At 41.6% G+C, this 16,899-nt stretch overlaps 2 protein-coding genes across 7 annotated transcripts in view; both read left to right on the top strand.

The window, feature by feature from the left end:
• OVCH2 (ovochymase 2) overlaps positions 1 to 6,628 on the top strand; it is a 34,566-nt gene extending 27,938 nt beyond the window's left edge. Inside the window, exons 17-23 of the mRNA XM_072865860.1 lie at positions 261 to 341; positions 991 to 1,177; positions 2,696 to 2,765; positions 3,334 to 3,529; positions 3,815 to 3,966; positions 4,296 to 4,464; positions 4,881 to 6,628. Of these exons, the coding sequence (XP_072721961.1) occupies positions 261 to 341; positions 991 to 1,177; positions 2,696 to 2,765; positions 3,334 to 3,529; positions 3,815 to 3,966; positions 4,296 to 4,464; positions 4,881 to 4,903 (878 nt within the window). The 3' untranslated portion in view covers positions 4,904 to 6,628. The remainder of the gene's footprint in view (positions 1 to 260; positions 342 to 990; positions 1,178 to 2,695; positions 2,766 to 3,333; positions 3,530 to 3,814; positions 3,967 to 4,295; positions 4,465 to 4,880) is intronic.
• A 3,486-nt stretch (positions 6,629 to 10,114) lies between these two features.
• CYB5R2 (cytochrome b5 reductase 2) overlaps positions 10,115 to 16,899 on the top strand; it is a 41,339-nt gene continuing 34,554 nt past the window's right edge. For all 6 annotated transcript variants that reach the window (XM_072865379.1, XM_072865382.1, XM_072865380.1 and 3 more), the window contains exons 1-6: positions 10,115 to 10,445; positions 10,546 to 10,692; positions 11,660 to 11,732; positions 13,816 to 13,922; positions 14,987 to 15,116; positions 16,601 to 16,684. In XM_072865379.1, coding sequence (XP_072721480.1) covers positions 10,125 to 10,445; positions 10,546 to 10,692; positions 11,660 to 11,732; positions 13,816 to 13,922; positions 14,987 to 15,116; positions 16,601 to 16,684 — 862 coding nt within the window. In that variant the 5' untranslated portion in view covers positions 10,115 to 10,124. The remainder of the gene's footprint in view (positions 10,446 to 10,545; positions 10,693 to 11,659; positions 11,733 to 13,815; positions 13,923 to 14,986; positions 15,117 to 16,600; positions 16,685 to 16,899) is intronic.

Here is a 16,899-nt window from a genome sequence, read left to right as displayed (position 1 = left end):
GGCATTAAACAAAGGGCCTGTTGAGTGGGTGAAGAGAAACAATGAATCTACCCAAAACCTGAGAGTTTTATTTTGTGTAAGAGTATTTTGGTGCATCTTAAATGGCACTTTACTACCATGTGAAGATGTAATAGCACAGATCCCTACTGTAGAAATCTATTCCTTGTACAAAAATTATAATCAAGGAAATAAAAGTGATTTTGTAATAAAGATATCACTCAAGACAGCCTGCTAACACATTTGCTATTTTCATTTGCTAGATTTAGATACTTTGGATTCAACTAGTGAAGAAGAATTTGAAGATATGGTTATGACTGAAGAAAAAATACAGGTTACAACAGGTAAGCCAACCTGAGTTATATTTTCTTCGTGGGAATAGGGAGTACCTTTTTTGGACTAGAATTTAAATGGTGTTTTCTCCAAATATTTAATGGATGCAGCGGTCCCAGAATTTTTCATTAAGATATTTTGAGGAAATAAAAAGATGAATAGTAACACTTCTATGCTTTGGCTTTAGAATAGCAGAACCTATTTTTTCTTGTTTCCTTCATCTTGTTAAGGTATTTACAGCAATGCAATGACATTATTTCAGCTTGTATGTCAGTTTACACCTACTTGCTTTGGTGAAAATAATTGCAAAGAGTACAGGGTAGTTGAAAATAATAACCAGCATTTTAGAACTTCCCTTTTTCCCTCCAGTCATTTATGGAGAATGGGATGAGTCCATATTCATTGTAGGTTTGAGGCTAAAACTTTTGAAGGTAAGCAGTTGCTTTCATCATGGTGAAGCTCTGTTTTTGCTAAGATCATCTTCTTATGCTACCTCTAAACATTTGGATCCTTTGTAATGAGGGAAGTTGGAAGATTTAGCAAACAAGGGGAGGGGAGAAGCTTGAGAAGCTGAGGGGTAGCTCTTAAACGAACTGTCCTTTGCTTCTCCAAATCTTAACCTCTGAAGACTTCTTGAGACATCAGTGCTTTCTGTTTCAGATGATATTTGTGGAATGCCTTCAAATCAGCCCAGGTTCATCTTCAGTAGGATAATTGGAGGTGAAGAAGCTGTACCATACTCATGGCCTTGGCAGGTCAGTGTACAAATTTCAGATGAGCATATCTGTGGAGGAGCAATTCTTGCCAAAGAATGGGTTGTCACAGCTGCTCACTGCTTTAATTCTAAGTAAGTACACTGGGATGAACCCTTCCCTGGGAACGTCTGTAATTGCATGGTGCGTCTCTGCAGCATGGTGGTTCTGCCCAGGGTGGCTGGCACATTTTCGGTTACCACCTACTTACAGCTCACGCTGGCACTGGATTCTTTTGCTCCACATACATGTACTAGGATCATAGTGGCTACTAAGGAAGTAAACAGCTTGCTTCTGTAGGCTTGGTTTTCATTCATATCAGTTTTCAGAAGAGATGACAAGGTACTAAGTCCCTTGTCATCCGTCACTTACTCTTAGGTAACTTCTTTGTGTTTGGGTCATTTACAGAGCATGTTTTCATCCAGGTAGAATCAACCTATCCAAAAATTTTAAAATTACTGAATTTGTGTAGATTTTGGAGGACATACAGGAGGCTTTTGTGCACAGGGTTGATGCCATTCACTTATTAAGAACCTACCAATCTGTAAAATCAGATTACATGGAAATTTTTCTGTCTTTATTGAGAGGAGACAAAAGTAGTCTGTGTGACTTTCAGACTCTTTAAAATACTTTCTAAACTGCAATTTGTTATTCATCTCTTAGGCTGAACACTACCTGTTTTAAAGTTCAAATTAATCACAAGTACACTAATTTAAAATTCACGTACATTGGGTCATTAAAATATTTTTTAAAAATCCTCACAGGTTTGTTGATAATTAGGTATTCTGGCCTGCTTTCAAATAAAGTTGCAATTACTTGAAAATGAGGGCAAGCTTTCAACAGCCCCAAATGCCAAAGATGCTTAGACATCTACATTCTCCATTTCTTTGATTCTCTTCTCCACCCCCACAAAACTGGGGATCTGAAATGCAAGTGCTGTTTTGGATTTTGGACTTTGGCTTCTAAGTTTCTAAATATTAGTTTGCAAAATTTTATGTCAGGAGCATTGTTGTGCTGTGTTGAAGGTACTTCTTTAAGAGCCGTATTAAGGAGGAATTCTCTATTGCATGTTGCCATCACATCAGAATTTGCATACGTGGCTTAATGATTCTACACAACTAATTTCATCAGGGAGTTATGACAGTTTTCAGGCAGCGAGAGGGTTTGGTTAGAAACCAAAGGGTGAAATTTTTGTTGCATTTCTTTATATTATTTGACAGGTAGTAATGTTTTAGAGGTCACCCATTTTTTCACTAAGAAGATAGGGACCAGCACTGTCCCTTGATGATGTGAACCATGCAGGCCTTGTGTTCTGCATCAGGCACCCCCAGTCCTTATAAAAGTGACCTTTCTCTCAGTTCGCTATGTGTTTGAGAGATCCTACTGCCTCATCATGACAATATTTCATGATCCCTAGAAGTCAGTGGGAAGATTTCCATAGATTTGTATGGGAGTATAGGCCTCAGGAGTTGTTGGCCCAGGAATATGTAGGGCCCTAGTATCTATTTTGGGTCGTGGATATTTTAAGATTCACAGGTTTCAAGAATGTTGTTATACCAGCCTGAGAATGTACTTAGCCTTTTTTGTTGTTGTTATTATTTTATTTTATTTAGGGAACTATACAGAGACTTATGGATGGTGGTAACAGGACTTCATGATCTTAGAGAGCAAGAATACAGACAGGTACTGTAAGTTCTGCTTAATAATAAAATATAAATCAATCTTGCAAAATAGTTTTTAATGTAAATGCATCTCCCAAATTGTTCATGATGCAGCAGTCTAACAGCCTGCATGCTGACCTTAATCTGCATTTACACAACAGCTTTTGTGTGACTGTCAGAGAAATTGTATCACCACAGATCTGTGCCTTCACCAGTAATGAACTCCAAAGCTCCGTATCCTGGAGGATGTGTGAGTGAGGAGTGTATTGTCTCTCAATTCCCTGGTGACTATTACTAAGACAGAAAATTGGGGCACAACATTCCACTTTGCTCAGACTGGACAAATGTTTTTCCAAGACCCTCTTCCTACACTTGCTGAATGGAGTTTCCTGCGTGTTCCCTGATCCATGTCCAAGAAGCATAATCTTGACTTGTTAATATAAGAAAGTTGGTGGCTTCAGCAGCTGCTTTTAAATGTTTCCTCCTCTTAAGGCATCTTGCATATGGCCTGAAAATTTATAAAACTGAAGTTACGTAAAGAATCAAATTCCCAAGTCATTCAGAAAATGTCAATGTCCTTGCCTTCCTAGAAAAGCTCAGTAAAGCAGTATATTATACATCCAAGTTTTAACAAGACCACTATGGATTCTGATATCGCCTTACTGCAACTGGCCGAGCCCTTAGAATTCAACCACTACGTGCGCCCAGTGTGCCTCCCTGCCAAGGAGGAGGCGGTTCAGCCCTCGAGGGTCTGTGTTGTCACAGGATGGGGTGCACATGAAGAAGGTATGCAGCATTTGCTATTTGGAAGGTTGAGTATGCTGTAGCTGTGTTTTAAGTACTATGTTCTGTGTTGTAACAATCATTCTGTCTATACATTAGTTTCTGGAGAACATATGTGTTAAAAAGTTTTCACTTGTGTAAGCTCAGCTAGACATGCAGGGAAATGGCTGGGAGGAAAGAAATCAAGTAATTTAGATTGAGACCATTTGAAAAGGGGAAGAGTAAAGCTTCTTTCTGGAATCACTAATTCATGCCTCTACTGGTTTCTGAGATGTCTTTTACTTCAAGACAGAGAAAAGGGGAAAAAACTGCATCAGCTGGAAGTCCCCATCCTGGTGCTTGACACATGTCAGAGCTATTACATAAATCTTCCCAGTAAAGTAACCCAGAGGATGATCTGTGCTGGATTCCCTCTGGAAGAAGGCAAGGACTCATGCACAGTAAGTTGCGCACACCACTGTTGCCTTCTGACACTTGGGGTATGGCCAGATAGGTTCTGAAAAGGGGGGTGTTAAAACCTCACTAAGCTGTTTTCTTGCAAACAGGCTGTAGGTGATTTACAGTGAAAGTCTCCTTAATAGTAGGATTTTAATTACTCATATTGCAAAAACAGGTACTTCCCTTGAACACAGGTTATTTCTTTCTCTGCCTTTTAAAAACAGAAAGCCCCAAACATATGACCAGCTGGGACCTCTTGTAGCTGAACTGATATTTTAAAAACATGAGGAGTGACGTTAGCTCGTAACAAGATTCCTTTGTCCGTGTGCAGGGTGATTCTGGTGGCCCGTTAGTTTGTCCTTCAGAAGATAACTTGGGATTTTACACCCTTCATGGCATCACTAGCTGGGGCTTGGGATGTGGAAAGAAGAGCTACCCAGGAGTATACACAAATGTTGGTGTTTTTGTTGACTGGATCAAGCAGAGTGTTAATAGTAGTGGTATGTATGGAAAAAAAAAATTAAATTAATCCTTTTGCTATTGCTAGATGCTCAATTCGAGGTCTTTTCCAGGGTGCCATTTTTATATTTGGATGTCCAGCACTTCCTGAAATCTTGGCTGTTTAAAATACCCCTAGCTGAATGCCCAGAAACAGACAAATCTAAATCAGTAGTCACTTCTGAAAATCTTATTTCTTCCAGATGTATCATTATTCCCTTCTCTATTGCATTTCTCATGTTGGTGAACATGTTTTCCTTACTACTGCTTTGCTGCTTTGTTTCTCAGGGTTGGGAGGAGGTAGGGAGGCATGAACTGACACATGACAACAGCTGAGTCCACTTTGACAAGTTTAAAGCCTGCTTTTGTTGACTATCTTTGCAAAGTTTACCCTGTTTTATTTTTCTCCTTTTTGTAGATCTCCCCATTTTCATGTTGTGACCGTCAAAAGAGCAGTTCTGATGGACCACATTGTAAAACACTTCCAAAGCACAAATGTCATTGAAAGCAAAATTTGGTGAGAGAGTGTTAGTTCATGATTGGTGAACAGATTCCAAAGTAGCTGATACTTACCCTGGTGAATTTACTGCTGATTTACCCGAGTTGAGACTTTGGCTTTACATGCGTGTGCTTGGGGCAGACACAAGTTACTTGCAGACTTCTGACACTCTGATAATCTATCTTAGAAGGAAAGAGAGGGAAAATAAGCCACCATATACCATATGCCCAGCGTGTTCTTGAATGTAGTACTAGAGAGCATAAAAATACTGCAGAAATGAGATTAAATAAGTGCCCGTGTAAAACAACTGAAGGGGCAGTCAGTCATCCTTCCATTAAGGTCAATGAGAGTGGTACCTCTGGCTCTGAGAGGACCTAGGCAGTGGCAGTAGTAGGGCATCACTGAGGGCCAGAAGAACTTTGTCTAGTCATTAGTGATGTGAATCAATACAATTGCTGAGAAAAGGGTATTTTTTATACAGTTCCTGTTTTAACAAATTGCATGTTGTTTAAACAGATAGAAGTGTTTGAAATGACAGGTGTTACAGGCCAAGGGCCTTTGGCACCATGCAAGAACTGACATCCTAATTAATCTATACATGTAATTTAGGAGGTACTCTGTAATCCACCCACTGCAAACTGAGCACATTTACTTGTAAATAGCAGTTTGTGTAATGCCCAAATGGCTGCTTACACAAGAAATTGTGATGACAGGCTCCAATGAGCTTTGCAGGCTGTTCTGTGCACGGTCTTAGTGTTTAGAAACTAGATCAGTATGATAGTACAATAGGTAGCACAAGCATAATCCTTCTTTGACTTAATGGTCCAGAAAATAACTAGAAAGTAAGTAAAATATCTCATTTTGTTTCTGTTGATATTAATGGCAAAAATCTTTAGAGATGTGTTTCCTATACATGCATTTGATGCCAGTAACCCTACTTTTTTGACGACATTAGTTTAGAACTTCTGATTTTTTTAAGATATAATTTTATTCTGTAGCTGGGGAAAAAATTACTCTCTCTACCTTTATTCCCAAATGAATACGGTAAACATTTTTCACCAGATTCTTCTCTTCACTGTAAAGTTTTAGGCAAAAGCCCACAAAGTAATCTGGAGCATGAGCTTTCTGTGAAACTATGAAAATACTTCATGGTGGAAGGACTATGGACAAATTCAGATTAAGTGTAAGGCACAGCTGTATTACATTATTGATAGAGTATGCTTGTTCTATCTCTGAGAAGCTCTTTGAAGAGGTCTTCAGAGAGCAATGGAGGGAAAATATCCTTTGTAATTTTTCATTATGGAAGTCTGTTAATGTTCAGTTATGGTGGAAGTTGCTATTAGCTAACTATGTCAGTTTAACTATGCTGGGAGCAGCTGTATCTAATCACTTGGTTGCTATTCTGTTTTGCTTAATGGGAACAAGATGACTTAAAATATCTGTAAAGTTTTTATCTGCGATTAATCTAATACAAGGATACCAAGTGGGTGTGTTCAGAAGAATAAAAAGGTGGGGGGAGAACTACAGGTGGTATCAGTTGTGCTAGCCCTATTGAATGCAGTGGTTATATGCTGCTAAATTGATCTATCTTTAAAAAGTTTCCTTTCACATATTTGGAATGCTATCTTAAATTATTTGTATTTGATTGTTAGGGGACATACTTTTTTCTTGACTGCATGATGTTGACCTTTTGTGTTTCTCCTAGTATGGTTTTGCAAGTAGTCTAGTTTTGCTTTTGTTTGATGTATCTTTTTAGCCTATTGTAAGCTGCCAGTATCTTTTAGCAATAATGTGAAATGTTTTGTGATGCAAATAAAATCTGATTAAAAAAAAATAAAAAATTACTTTCAATGGAGTTCATGTAATGGAATTGTATTTTAGTTTTTACAAAATTTATATGAAGTCCACTTTAATTCTTGACAGTTATATGAGGCTTTCCTGAACCCTACAGTCAAAAGGTAGAATACTAGTAGGCTACCTGAGTACTGAGGTAGGCTCAGGTTCCCTGCGTGCTTAAAATCTGGATATAAACCTTCTTCTGTTGGCATGTAAGTAAAAATATCTTCTTTTTAATGTTATATGGAAGCAAGTGAAGGCTCATTGCATTGTTCATTGGCACCATGCTAAATATTTAGAATAAAAGTCTATGTCCAAAAATATCTTGTTCTGACCTTTGGTTAACATGAGCATCTGTGACCGTAAGTCTTCCTGCTTAGCTCTGAAATGGTAGTCCTGCTCTGTACGTGTGCATGGGCACGCATGCTGGGAGTCCATCCATATTGCCAGTGATGCACCTAGATAGGCTTCGCAGGAGTGGTTGTTAGAGCATTTTTGTAACTTTTGCTGGAAAGGGGAGATCTTCATCAGAAAATATAAAGTATATGTCCATTGTCAAAGCATGTCTGGCAATAGTACAGAAGAGGAAGCAATTGTTGTCTGAAATCTGGGTTCTGGCTATACAGCCTGACAAAAGATATTAAAAACATTGTTGACTTCTGACTCTATGGCATTACCTCTGTGAATTCTTGGTTCATAATTCTTTTACTTTGCCATCTCCTCCTTTTCCAGCCTAGGACAGCATAGTGGCTTACTGAGTCGTAACTGTTCTCAGTTGCTTGCACTCCCGTGACCTCCCGGCTGAAGCCAGAGAAGCGATAGCACAGCAGCATGGGATCCTTCCTTAGATGTACTCTCCCTGGAGGTATGCATGCCATGTGTTTCCTGACCACTCTCTTTCCAGCGTGGGTCTGCCCAGAAGGGTCTGACAATCATAGTATTTAGATGGTACTGTAGAACTACATTTGCATGTGGTCTTCCCAGTTTTCTTCTCGTTTCCCCTAGCCTTTTTTCCTTTCCTTCCTTGTCCTTTTTGAGGACAAGTGGCACAAGGGCAGTTTTTTCTCATTTGGGAATCCATTTATTGTAATGTATTGGATGCAGAGAAAGACTGTTATTTCTTCAGCTGAAGTGACTAGACTTGGTTCTTTACATGCTTTCAAAAGAGTGAATTGAGCAGTAACACCAGATGAACTGTGGATGTTACATCTGTGTAAGACAAGTTAACAAGAGGAAAGAATTAGGCTTGGTACTTTGAAGAAAAAAAGACTTTTATATAGACCAAAACCCTGCCTTTGACTCAAAAGAAAGGAAATTAATCAGCAAAAATTGAAGGTGCATTAGGAATAGTTAATACAGAAAATAAGAAATATCTCTAAATGTTTCTCAAGCTCTACAAAACCCCTTACTTGCCTTTATCTTACTAATAGCAAAGAAGGAATCTTGTTCTTGAGGGAAGATTAATGCTTCCTATCGATAGTGCAATTCAGAGAACCACTGGTAATTGCATAGCGGTGCAATTATTAGTCATAGTAAAGTAGACAGAAAGTCCTGTCTTGAAAATTAAAAAAAAAATTGGATAAATTCCTATTTATCCTTCACTTATTCCTATTTATCCTTCAGGATAAATTCTGACTGAGAGAGCTGAATGTTTCTTGTCTCTATTAGTTTTGTTCTGCTTTATTCTCCTTGAATTTCAGAGCCTTTTGCCACATGGATAATATGGTAGATCATTGATGAAAGCAAAATATGTAAAAGTTACAAGCTGTACCATTACCATATTGTCAGACCATATGAAGTCACAGCACCTCATGGGAGAATCTAGCTTGTTTAATCATGGAGAATGGGTCATTCAGCCAGGAGATCCTGGGCTTGGCTATGATACTCTGGAGGATAGTGCCTCTGCGTGACACTGACACAAGGAGTTAATTTACTTCAGAAACGGAGCTGTAATATGTAGCTCTGAGCCTCTCTCTGTTTTCAGCAGCCTGCGTAATAGAGTTATATTTTGGTAGTGGCTCCCCTGCTTTTGAAGTCAGAGGAGGAAAGCTAATATTAACAAAAAATTAAAAAAGTGTGGGGGGGTATTAATTTTCTGGTCTTCCATAGTCAGTACTTCAGTAGCACAGGAGACTGAATGTATTTTTCTTTCAGTCTCTTTACAAGTCACATAAAATACAAGCATTCCAAAAACTAATAAATCAGATTTATTATCTTCTCCTTGTATCACCATCTACAGCTTGGCACACTGTGACATTATTCCTGGCATTCCTTCCTTTGCTGTAGGTTTGATCAGTTTGTTTTCTTCCTCCTGACAAAGATGTGTCTGTGTGATATGAGCATGCTTTTATTTTAAATAACTTATTTTGAACCTTGTGGTAGGGGCTTGGACTTCAAAGTCTTGTATTTTCTTTTAATTTACTTTTGTGTCCGTCACCAGCCTGTGTGCTCCTGTCCTACACTCTTTAGAGGGAATACCAATACTTAGTCTCTTTCGTTTTGTTTTTAAAAGCAATTTGAAGTCCACAAATAGTAAATACTTTGTTAGTGCTGCTTGTCACAAAGTAAAATTATGGCCCAGGGGACAGGAAAGAACGTAGGAAATAATTTCTGTTCCCCCAGTCGCAGTAGCTGAACCTCAGCTTTCCTGCCCCCCCTTTCCCTAGTTAATTGGTTGTTTGCCAGTAGTTTGCAACACAGACTGTGGACTGTACATGCTGTCTGCAGGGAAAGTCACAAATGCAAAGCTAAGCAGCCAGCAGTGTCTCTTGCTGGGTGCGCTGGCATTGTAATGCGGTCGTAATGTTGGTGCAGCCTTCATGGCCTGTCATTAGAATTGTACCTATTGCAGACTTGATGTTTGTGTGTGAAAATGAAAGATGCCATCTTTACCTGTGAACCTTGTATTGTTAGAGTATTATAAGGTTGCATGCTATTTCTGCCTAGAGGACTTGAACTTAGTTATTTTACAGGACAGAGTGAGGCAAACTGGGACTGGACCAGAACTGCATCACTGTTTTCTGTTGCTGAACACAAAGGCAATGAGAATTGAGGTAGGGGAAGGCAGGGGAGGAAAAAGGACTGTAGCCAGTGAGTGTCCACTCTAGGTAACTGGATTTTGTGGCTGGCTTTGTCCCACTGTTTTGTGCAAAGTACGTCTGGTTGCTTGCAGTTGTCAGCGGGTAAATGGTGGGCTCCCATCCTGAGGAGCGGGACCTGCTGTCCGAAACAGTCCCGCAGTCCTCTCTGTCAGCGAGATCTGCATGCAGGACACGGGAAATGCTGATAAGCCGCTAAGTAGTCCTAAATATGCCTTAGCTTTACAAAATGGACACTTCAAACGGGAATTCGTCTCCCAGGGTAACCTGTTTCAGCGCGGGTTGTGAGAGGAGCGGGGTTTCGAGCAGGCGTTACGCGCCCTCTGCGGACATGCCCCGGTCCCAGCCTCCGCCTTCCCCACGCCAGCGCCCCGCCACGCGTGCCCAGCGGCTGGGCAGCAGGAGGCGGAACCCCGCGGGAGTAGCTGGGGGCCGGGCCGGGCCGCTGGCCGGCGGGGCGGCGCGGGCTGTGGCGGGCGGGCAGAGGGCGCAGGTGGAGCGGTGGCTGCTCGCCGGGGAGCTGTGGACGGCCGCGATGGAGGCGCTTGCGGTGAGGGGCCGGGAGGGAGGCGGCCGGGGGCAGCCCCGGCGCGGGGCCGGGTGCGCGTGTGGCGAGCTGTTCCCCCGAGCGCCTGCCCTTCTCCTCGCAGGACGCCCCTGTGGTGATCGCCGTGGCCGTGGTGGCTGCATCTGCCCTGCTGCTGCTGCTGCTCAGAGGGACAGGGCGGAGGACGAGCGGCCTCGTCACCTTGCAGGACCCACTCGCTAAATACCCGCTCCGGCTGGTGGACAAAGAGGTGACCGAGCGCCTGGGGCGGCCTCTCGCGCGTCTGAACCCCCTCCCTCGTCCCGGCTCTGCGGGGGGTCGTGCCGGCCGCTTTGCTGCCCTTCGGCCGGGGCGGGCGGGCGCGGTCGGTCCGCTGGCCTGGGGGTGTCTGAGGGGGCGGTCGGTCCGCTGGCCGAGGGGAGGCTGAGGGGCGGATGATCCGTTGGCCGAGGGGAGGCTGAGGGGCGGATGATCCGTTGGCCGAGGCGGGGCTGACGGGCGGTCGGTCCGTTGGCCGAGGGGAGGCTGGAGGGGCGGTCGGTCCGTTGGCCGAGGCGGGGCTGACGAACGGATGGTCCGTTGGCCGAGGCGGGGCTGAGGGGCGGTTGGTCATGGGCTGGCCCAGGCTTCGGGGCCAGAGAAGTGCACAGGGCCGTCAAGCGGCGGCTGTGACTCCCGGCCAGGCTGCAGTGTTTCCCTAGGGCAGCAGGATTCTTAAAAGTATTTATGCTTACACTATGGTTTTACGGTTGTTTCAAGAGGAGGGTAGACTCATTTCTTTGTATGTTTAAATCCTAGTTTAGAGCTGTGTTTCTCCCTTGATTTCTGTCCAATGTGCGTCAGTGAGAAGTAACCCCAGCAGCCTGTGCATCTGCATGTTGTGTCTTGCCTGATCTTTGGCCGCAAATGATGAAATGTGCTCACTGGCCTTGGGCAACAGAGGCTTCCAGATTGTCTTTATGTAAAGGTCCTGTAGGGATTGCACAGACAGGCAAAAGTCACTCCTTGTGGAACTAAAGAGGAAGAGACTTTGGTTCTAAAACTTATGATCTGATTAAACTTTATTTTTCAAAGTCATTTCTGCTTCCCTTCCTAGCATTTGGCTTGCATGCTAACAAAGAACAGGCTTACTAAAGCATATCGTGCTGAGTAGAGTTTGAATTTCAAAGCAGTGGTGATGTTGACCTCATTCTGATATTGTTTGCTTGTTTTTTTAGGAAATCAGTCACGATACTAAGAAATTCCGGTTTGGGCTACCTTCACCAGATCATATATTAGGATTACCTGTAGGTAAGTAGTGAAAACACTTAATTACATGTATTTCTGTTTTTAGGATTTATAACTGTACTCATAGCTCTGTGACTTCTGACTGTTTGGGAATTTAATGCTCAGCAAAGCAAGGAGTTAAAAGCTGCATCTGAATGCTGCTGTGTCAGAGAGAAATGTCAGATTTCCCAAAGGGGTTGTATTTCTGATCTTTTGTGTGTGCTTTGTTCTGCTTGCCTTAAATTGTGTGGTGTTGTCCAGAACAAGAACAGTGAAACTGAACGGAGTCTGATGAAATTCACCACCAGTCAGGATATAGGCAAGAATGGTATCTGTCAAAGCTTTTTCATATTTCTTATTTGCATTCTACTTCCATCTGGTGCCCTCAGTTTATTGTCACCTGCCCTAGCTGCTTTTGACGAATACAGTCACACTTGTAGATGAGAAAGAGAACAGCTCTTCTGACTGGGAAGCTTGTAACTATTCTGTGCAGAACAAAGGGGAAAATACCACTACTGTATATAGAAGATGCTGCAATATTCAGAGCCTTTTCTGTGCATGCACTTACATTTGATTTACATACATACGTGTACAAATTTGTCTTGCTTTCTGTAGCATGAAGTTCATTTCAGACTAGGATTGGCATAGTCTTCTTTCCTGTACCCTGCAAAACTGATGGCATTGAACATTGGACCTTGAATTAATGGTAATCTATGCAGGGGAAAGGCTCCCTTTCTGATCTGCAGATGTAACCCTGTTTGTGCTGTACTATTGTCCTGGTTTCAGCTGAGATAGAGTTAATTTTCTTTATAGTGGCTGGTATGGGGCTATGTTTTGGATCTGTGCTGAAAACAGTGTTGATAATACAGAGATGTTTTAGTTGTTGCTGCACTGGTCAAGGACTTTTCAGCTTCCCATGCTCTGCCAAGTGCAGAAGAAGTTGGGAGGGGGCACAGCCAGGATAGTTGATCCAAACTGGCCCAAGGGCTATTTCATACCATATGACATCATACTCAGTATATAAAGCTGGGGAAGAAGGAAGGGGGGACTATGTTTTGCAGTTTCCCTTGCTGTATGGCAAGTGTCAGGGTCTTTCCCCTTCCATGCTGTGCGCAGGTCTTTCTTGCATACTGCCTGTCAAGGGCAGCAGTCTTTCCCCACATTCTATTCTGGCTTGTATGGGAAAGTGTAATTGAACTGTCCATGTTAACTAGACAAATTATAAATGAATTGAGATGTTCCCTGCAGTGCTTCTGTTTATCTGAACTTTATTCTTAAGAATTTAGGAATAAGATCCTGAAACTGCATGGGCCAGATTACTTCCTGGGAGATTCCTGCCTTCTACTTTTTACTATGATCATTTTGCTAAATATAAAGTGTTTTCTGCCAGCACTGTTCCTGCTTTTTGTTTTTCCATACAACTCTAGATTAGTGCTGTGTGGCTGAGAAGACTACTCTTGGCAAGGAGTGTCAGTTCTTTCAATCAGCAGAAAGAAACGGGTGCCTTTTAGAGTCTGCCTCTTGGAGCATTAGGTTGGCCAAAGAGCTCTCTGTGGACAGCAGCGTCCAATGCTGTGGAAGCCGCAGCGTTACGGAGGCAGGAGTTATGGAGAAGGAATATGGCCCAAGGCTTTGTTCTTGATGTCTTGGCGCAGAATCGCTGGGAAGTTTGCTCTGAGAGATTGCCGCTATTAAACCGTAATGCTTATTTCTTTGCCTATGTGAACCGCTGTATCCTTACTTTCACTTCATGAATGAATATGAGAATAGTAGAACCCAAAATATAGAAAGCACTTGAGAATGAGCGACAAACGTTCTATATCACTATTTTACTATAAGTTTCCTGCTTTCCTGGTATCTTATCCTTGATTCTGTAACATACCGGCTTTCCTCAGTTATCCCATGCCCCAGAAACTTTTGCTGAAAAAAGAAAAGATACTAGATGTTTTATACAGCATTTATATGATAAAGATTTTCTCCATCATTGCTTGTGTTTAACGGGTTACAATACCTGCTTTTTCTCTCTTGTCTTGTCCTCCAGGCCCGAGAAAAGTTTGAAACTGGGGATGAAAAAATAAATAATCAGATTGTAATTTTTTCTCTCTAGGCCAACATGTTTACCTTTCTGCAAAAATCGATGGTAATCTGGTGATTCGAGCCTATACCCCAGTTTCCAGTGATATGACAAAAGGTTATGTTGATTTAATTATAAAGGTAAATTTTGGTTTCCTTTAAATAAATTGCTAACTTTAGATGAATTGCTAACTGGAAGGAAGTAAAGTACTTAATTTTAGTGAACAGAGAGTTTATTTTGACTGATATTCTTTCAAATAGGATGTCTGCATGGCAAACAACTCATTTCACATTATCCTTGAATAGTAAGTTGTATCCTCTGTATCTGCTGTATGTCACTGAGAGATAACAGAGGTAGGGAAGATGGAGAAGGGAATAACTTCCTTAGCAGTACTGCAGGAAATTCCCTGTATCTTTTATTTGGCAATGCACGAATAGTGATCACTCTCCCTCAAGCTGCCTATACTGCTACTAGTACTTACTGCTAATAGCTGTAAGTAGGAAACAAGTCAATAAGAACTGCTATCTTTGGTGATGCTAAAGAGATCACAATTATACCTCTGTAAGTGTCAGAAGTTGTGCTAATGTGTTTATTGATTAAGACAATGGGATAGAGAAACAAGGGAAATCCTTTAAGCTAAGGAATGCAGGATGATTTGATCCCAGGACTTCTGGATTTTCTAATCCTTTTCTACAATGGAGTTTGTCCTTAGGTAAAAATCTGGGCTTTTTTTGCCTGCTCTGTTCTTTGTGTTACAAGCATGGTAAATTGTTATTAACTACTTAGCACTTATGACGTGCTTTGAAAGGTAAGAAAGCTGTCCTGTGGCTGAAGCCTCTGGGAAAGTCTTACAAAGAAAAGATGCAGCAATGCTATTTTCAGAGGAGGGATTACAAAAATGGGGTAACATAAGGTTCTTGCTGGAGCGATAGTGAAATGAGGGCACCAGTACATAATCTGCCTGCCACCTATTCCTATTAGCCTGGCTGTTTGTAGAGAGCATAGGAACATGTGCATGAGAGAGCATTTTACTTATTTTGGCTGCTTCCTGTTGCAAGGCACAACAGAAAACTGAGAGCAAAGAATTGTCTCAATTTCTTTCTCAGATGCTAAACTTCAGACCTGCAATATTGTGTTCTACAGTTTGTAATATTGTCTGCAGGAAAGCTAGTGGTTGGTATCATACAAGTTATTGTTTTTACAGGTCTACCACAAAAATGTGAATCCCAAGTTTCCAGAAGGTGGGAAGATGTCCCAGTACCTAGACAACATGAAGACTGGAGATATTATTGACTTCAGAGGGCCAAATGGGCTCCTTGTTTATAAGGGGGCAGGTACTGTGACATGAAGGTGGGAGCACAAAAGGGAGGAACTTGTATTGGTTATTTTTCAGAGGTGTTTTATAAAACTTGACAACTTTGTAGAAAATCTTTTTTAAAAGGTGGAAAAGAGAAAATCCACCTTTCCTGGTCTTGACCAAGAGCCTATCAGAGTTGATATGATGAGAAAGACTACTTTGTATTTACTTTGTGTGAGGAATGGTTGTTGTCTCACTCCTGGGACCATATAATTAAATCTGAAAAAATTGCTATTGCATTATATTACTGAGAAGGCTGCACTGGAAATAGTACCTCAGCTATATATATATGGAGAGAGATGTTCCAGATGCTTCTTAAGCAAGGGAGGTTGTGGCCTACAATGCCCTCTGAGAATCTCAGCATTGTTACTGAATAACCCAGTGAGTGTGAGCCAGCTCTGTTTCATGATTAAACCAGGTCTGAGTTGACTGGGAGGAAGTAAGTTCAGAGAAGTAATCCTCTTTCAAGATGGAAGTGAAAGATTTTGCTTTGATCTTGACTGAGAGGGACTGTGCACTTAACTCCTACTTCAGGGGGGATAAGAGCTTAGCGCTTCTCTGGATCATGACCTTTTATGATGAGTAATGTACTGATGAATCTGTTATATCAGAGGAAATGAGTGATGCATGTTTTACAAACGTTCCTTTCTGCTCTGCTTTGGCTGCTATAAAGAGTAGTAGCTAGGAAAGCTTGTTACTAGTTACAGATCTCTTAAAAGATGATTGGAATATGTCAAGTGCTTTTCATGTAATATACTTTTCATGGGCTTTTCACTTGGCTTGGTCCTTGAAGATTAATTCAATTACAAACTGTCTGGTTTTGTGACAGTTCTGAAGCAATGGTATACCCAGGTGTGGAGCAGAAATTGGCAAGGTCTTCTCATCACAGGATACTAGAAGGTAGTTACCTAGCTGACTGCAAGTGTCATGGGGATCTCATTAACTGCAAATGAATTACAATAATAAAGTGCTTGATGATAAAAGTACGCAAGGCTCCAACATTCCTGATTCTAACCTTTGCAGGGGTTTTTGCTTGATGCTGGTTTAATACAACTCCATTGGATGTGGACACACACAAATGGCTAGATCCATGGTGCAAGTGAGGATGATGAAGATGGCCTAAGAAACCTGCTTCTTTGTAGTAGGGGCTGTGGTTACCTTTAGCTGCCACTAACATTCACAGTTGCCGAGTCGTGTTCTAGGCAGTGATGTGGGAATCCTTGAGTTTATTATAAATTATGTTGGGTAGTAGGGAAGGAGTAAATCAGTTGTTCAAAGCTAGGATTGGAGTTTACAAAGAGGTTTCTACTCTTTGTGCTCAATGCTGTGCTGAGTCCATTTAGCATTTCCAGAAGATCTGTCCCAATTAATTGGTAGGCTGTAGAAATTTATTCCCATGGAAGTTGTATCCATGTTCATTTAGGAGTTAATGTACCTACAGGTTTTGAATGTTTCTCCTAGGTACCTTTCTTATCAAGCCTCATAAGAAGTCTGAAGCAGAGAAAAAGTTTGCAAAGCATCTTGGGATGATAGCTGGAGGAACAGGTAAAGCTATTCTCATCATATGGAATGTCTAGAGAATGAAGACATCTTTATGGATGTGTGTGAGGAGTATCAAACACTGTACTTCAGTAGCAGAATACTTCGACCTGTATGAGTGTTTGGTGACACTGAGGCTTTCCGCTGGCTTGAGCTCAGTCCTGGGAGCTAGCAGCTTCAGAGTTTTAGTCTTGACTTCAGAGGAGTGACTTCATCTCTCT

The sequence above is a fragment of the Ciconia boyciana genome, chromosome 6, assembly GCF_034638445.1.
Source record: "Ciconia boyciana chromosome 6, ASM3463844v1, whole genome shotgun sequence".
In the NCBI taxonomy this organism is placed as follows: domain Eukaryota; kingdom Metazoa; phylum Chordata; class Aves; order Ciconiiformes; family Ciconiidae; genus Ciconia; species Ciconia boyciana.
The sequence above is the reverse complement of the archived record's forward strand: the minus strand, read 5'-3'. Positions and strand labels throughout refer to the sequence as shown.